Source organism: Nicotiana tabacum, chromosome 11 (assembly GCF_000715075.1).
Source record: "Nicotiana tabacum cultivar K326 chromosome 11, ASM71507v2, whole genome shotgun sequence".
Lineage (NCBI taxonomy): Eukaryota > Viridiplantae > Streptophyta > Magnoliopsida > Solanales > Solanaceae > Nicotiana > Nicotiana tabacum.
Window position 1 is genome coordinate 106,551,020 of NC_134090.1, and position 4,323 is coordinate 106,555,342.

Consider the following 4,323-nt stretch of genomic DNA (forward strand, 5'->3'; position numbering starts at 1 on the left):
TGCCCAGGATCATCCCATTCCCTCTACTCCCTCCTCTAGCTTTGTTGATTGTAGTATTAATGGAGGAAAGAAGATCTATCAGGAGAACCTTATTGCCAGGCAGGAAGGGGTTCCAAATGGGGAGGGGCTTCCTCATGTTTTGCATGAGTGTGCTAATGCACAATTGAATGACCATATGATTGACCAACCAACCCATGCTGCCACAATCTCCAATTTAGACACACAACAAGCTTATTAGTATGACAGTGTGACTGTTGAGGAGGATTCTGAGTCCTTAAGTTCTAAGGAGAATCCATCAGCACAAATAAAAGCTCTCCTCATAAGAAAAGCCAAAGTTGTTGATGACTTTCAAGTTCAGACTCAAAAATCAAAAAATAAGCCCAGCCAAAAAAAGAGAAAATCTATGAAGAGCAGAAATGCAGGAATCAGTATAAATGATCCTCCTGAGGATCCCTTATTTTTTAGCCCTATAATACAGCAAAGAGTCAGTCCAATTCCCAATGCAACCTTTGAATCTCCTGGTTACAGGAACTCTGTCATAGCCAACCCTTCACTCTTTCAACCTCTTTTAACCAATAAAGAACCAATCTCTGATGGCAATGAATTAGATTTACCCATCAATGAAGAACACCCCAAATCCAAAACACACAAATGCACCTTTGTCTCCCCCATCACTCCCAAAAAAAACATCTCCTAAATCCCTTAGATATGGTTCTGGAGGAATGTCCTCTCAACAGATACACTCCAAAGCAGGATGAGTATAGACCAATTGAATCTGAGGATGAAATTGTTGGGAACCAGGATGAAGACAGTGACTCTAGTGAATGAGATCCTGAAAAACAAAAACACTGTGAGCTGCTAATTAGTGCAGTAAATGGTGAAACAATTCAGGAAAGTGTTGCTTCTACAACTTTATCTACCAGGAAAAGTCCCTCTCCCAGGCTTACCAAAAGCTGAGCTGCTAGAAATAGAAGCAGCAGTGTCCCACCAAAACACAATTTAAAACCCTCTTTCCAATGATTAGTACAATCATTTGGAATGCAAGAGGCATTAGAATCTCTGGAGCTATTGAAAGGCTCAGAATTCTTAAACACATCCACAAACTTTCCTTTATTGCAGTTCTTGAACCATTCCTTGATACCACTCATATCAACCTTCTCAAACTCCAACTTTCAATGCACCAAGCTGCTTCCAATGTTAATGACAAGATTTGGGTTTTTTGGGACAAAGAATTCAGTGCTTCTGTCACTGATCATGATGAACAACAGTTGACCTTACAAATGAGACATGTTGAAAGTGACACCCCTTTTTTCCTCACAGTAATCTATGCCAAATGTAAACCAATTCTTAGAAGACCTCTATGGGAGGTGCTGAGACACAAATCAACAACTTATGACTCTCCTTGGTGTGTGATTGGTGACTTCAATTTTATAGCTTCAGTGGAAGAGAAGATAGGGGGCATTCCTTATAAAATGAACAAGAGTTTGGACTTTCTATGCATGATTGAAAATTCTGGCTTGGTTGATTTGGGGTTCTATGGTCCCAGATGTGCCTGGTCCAACGGTAGAGGTCAATGCTCCATTGTGTGGAAAAGATTGGATAGAGGGTTAGCCAATGATCAATGGTTAGCTGCTTTTCCTGCTTCCATAATTTCTCATTTAGCATCAGCAGGATCTGATCACAACCTTCTCCTCATGGAAATCAGAGTTAGGCAAGAAAATTGCACCAAGTACTTTAGGTTCCTAAACCTATGGGTTGATAATGCAAAATTCAAACTATTAGTTAAAGGAATATGGGATGAACAGGTAACTGGCAGTGCCATGTGGATTTTCCATCAAAAATTGAAGGCCCTTTCTACTGGTTTAAGTCAGTGGTCAAGGCAAGAATATGGTGATATTTTCCAAAAGGCTAAAGATTATGAAGAAAAGGTGAAGGCAGTAGAGATGGTTTGGGCTCAGACAAATGATGAAACTGACAGGGCAAATCTCCATGATCTTAATGCTCAATACATCAGATACATGAAGTTAAAGGAGAACTTCCATACACAAGAAACTCACCTCCAGTGGTTTAAAGAAGGAGATGCAAATTCCAAATACTTTCACAGCCTTATTAGAGGTAGAAGAAGAAAATTGTACATCCACAAGATCAAGGATTAGGATGGCAGTGGATTCAAGCGGATAAGGCTATCGGGAGTACTGCTTGTGAATTCTACCAAGACCTCTTCTCAGATCCTATAAGGTCAATTAGATAAGATCTGTTGTCATGTATCCCTTCTATGATTACTCAGGAGGATAATGACACTATATCTGCAAATCCTACCTTATCAGAGCTTAAAGAAGTAGTCTTCTTAATGAACCCCACCAGTGCTGCTAGACCAGATGGTTTTAATGGCAAATTCTACCATTCCTGCTGGGACATCATCAAGCATGATCTCCTAAATGTTGTGCTAGCTTTCTTTGGTGGCTGTACTATGCCTAAATACATGACCAGTGCATGCTTGGTTCTTCTGCCAAAGGTGGAATTCCCCAACTCTTTGACTGAATTCAGACCCATCAGCCTCAGCAACTTCATAAATAAGATCATATCCAAAGTCATATGCACCAGACCTGGTCCTATTCTTCCTAGAATAATCTCAGCTAATCAGTCTAGTTTTGTGAAGGAAGAAGTATATCCGAGAACATCATGTTGGCTCAAGAAATTGTTCATGGTATTAAGAAACCAAATGAAGGATCAAATGTTGTCATCAAATTAGACATGGCCAAAGCCTATGATAGGGTCTCCTAGAGTTTTACTTGCGTAATGCTAAGGAGGATGGGGTTTAGTGAAAGGATCATTGACATGATTTGGAGAACCATGTCTAACAACTGGTATTCAGTAATTGTCAATGGCTGCAGAGGGTTTCTTCCGCTCTACAAGAGGCCTAAAACAAGGTGAACCTCTTGTCCTAGATCTATTCATCATTAGTGCTGAACTTCTTTCCAGAATGCTAAATATCCTCAATCATGACCAATTGTTCAATGGCTTCTATATGGAAAGGAGAGGCCCTCAAGTCAATCATTTGAGTTTTGCTGATGATATCATCATCTTCACTTCTGGGAAAAGTCCATCTCTTCAGAAAATCGTGTGGATATTGAACAACTATGAAAAAACATCTGGCCAGCAGATTAACAGACACAAAATCCATTTCATGACCTCTCCTTGTGCCTTCCCCTCTGTTGTTAGAAGAATTCAATCTGTCACAGGTTTCTCCAAGAAGTCATCTCCTCTAACATACCTTGGCTTCCCTCTGTACATTGGCAGGCTGAGAATCATTCACTTCAACACACTAGTCTCCAAGATTGTGAGTAGAATTAGGGGCTGGCATGGAAAAATGTTGTCACATGGAGGAAGAGCCACTCTGATCAGATATGTCCTTCAATCAATGCCAATTCACCTCTTGGCAGCTGTCCCCCCCTGTAAGCACGTGATTTTTGCCCTATATGAGAATTACTCCCAAAAAATTCAAAATAAAATGATTTTCCTTGAGGTGCAATTTTGAGAATTTTTGTGACATTTTTGATAATTATTTGTATTTCTATCTGTGCGTGTTTATTGGTTAAATTAATAAAAAATTACAAAAATATGTCGCATTTGCATTTAGTATTTATTTAAGTTTGTTTTACAAAATCATAAAAATAATGTACGTTGCATTTTAGCATTTAACGTCTAAATTGTGTGATTTTTATAGTTAATTGTTATTTAAATGTGCGATAATTGTTATTTGGACAGATTTTTGAAGTTATAACAGATTTTGAATCAGGGCAGTAACAGTAGTTTTAAGGGTAATACGGAAATTAACCAATTGTAGATTATTTAATTAAGGTGGGGGACAAGACGTAATGATAAAAGCAAAAAGGAAAAGGTGGATAATAATGTCTTCTTTTCAAAAAGAGGGAACAAGGGGGCCCACTTTGACTACTTTTCAAAAAGAGGGAACATGGGGGCTACTTTGACTACTTTTCAAAAAGAGGGAACACGGGGGGCCCATGTTGACTACTTTTACTAAAGTAAAAGTGTGGGTAATAATAAAAGTTAAAGGGGAAAGAGGTAAAAGGGGGTCTTGCTTTGTATATAAGGGGGGATGAGAGGAGGATGAGAGGAGGATTTTTTTCGAGAGAGATTTTTGGGGAGAATATTTTTTGAGAGTAATACATTCTGAAAATCTGAAGAAGTGTGGTAGAGTTTTGAAAAGAGAAAGACAATTTGAACTTTCACTTGAATAATTTCCGTTTGTCTTTCCTCGAGTGTTATTCAAAATCAGTAAACTACTGCATCTTGTATCCG

The 4,323-nt window shown here is 38.8% G+C and overlaps 1 protein-coding gene across 1 annotated transcript; it reads left to right on the top strand.

Moving 5' to 3' along the window:
* The first annotated feature begins 1,016 nt into the window (after positions 1-1,016).
* LOC142165968 (uncharacterized) lies at positions 1,017-2,156 on the top strand. The gene has a single exon (XM_075224361.1). The coding sequence runs from the start codon at positions 1,017-1,019 to the stop codon at positions 2,154-2,156; it is 1,140 nt and encodes a 379-aa protein (XP_075080462.1).
* The last annotated feature ends 2,167 nt before the right edge of the window (positions 2,157-4,323 follow it).

What these genes read in the sequence shown, in the direction of transcription:
- LOC142165968 (XM_075224361.1), top strand. Translation starts at nt 1,017, where the DNA reads ATGATTAGTACAATCATTTGGAATGCAAGAGGCATTAGAATCTCTGGA.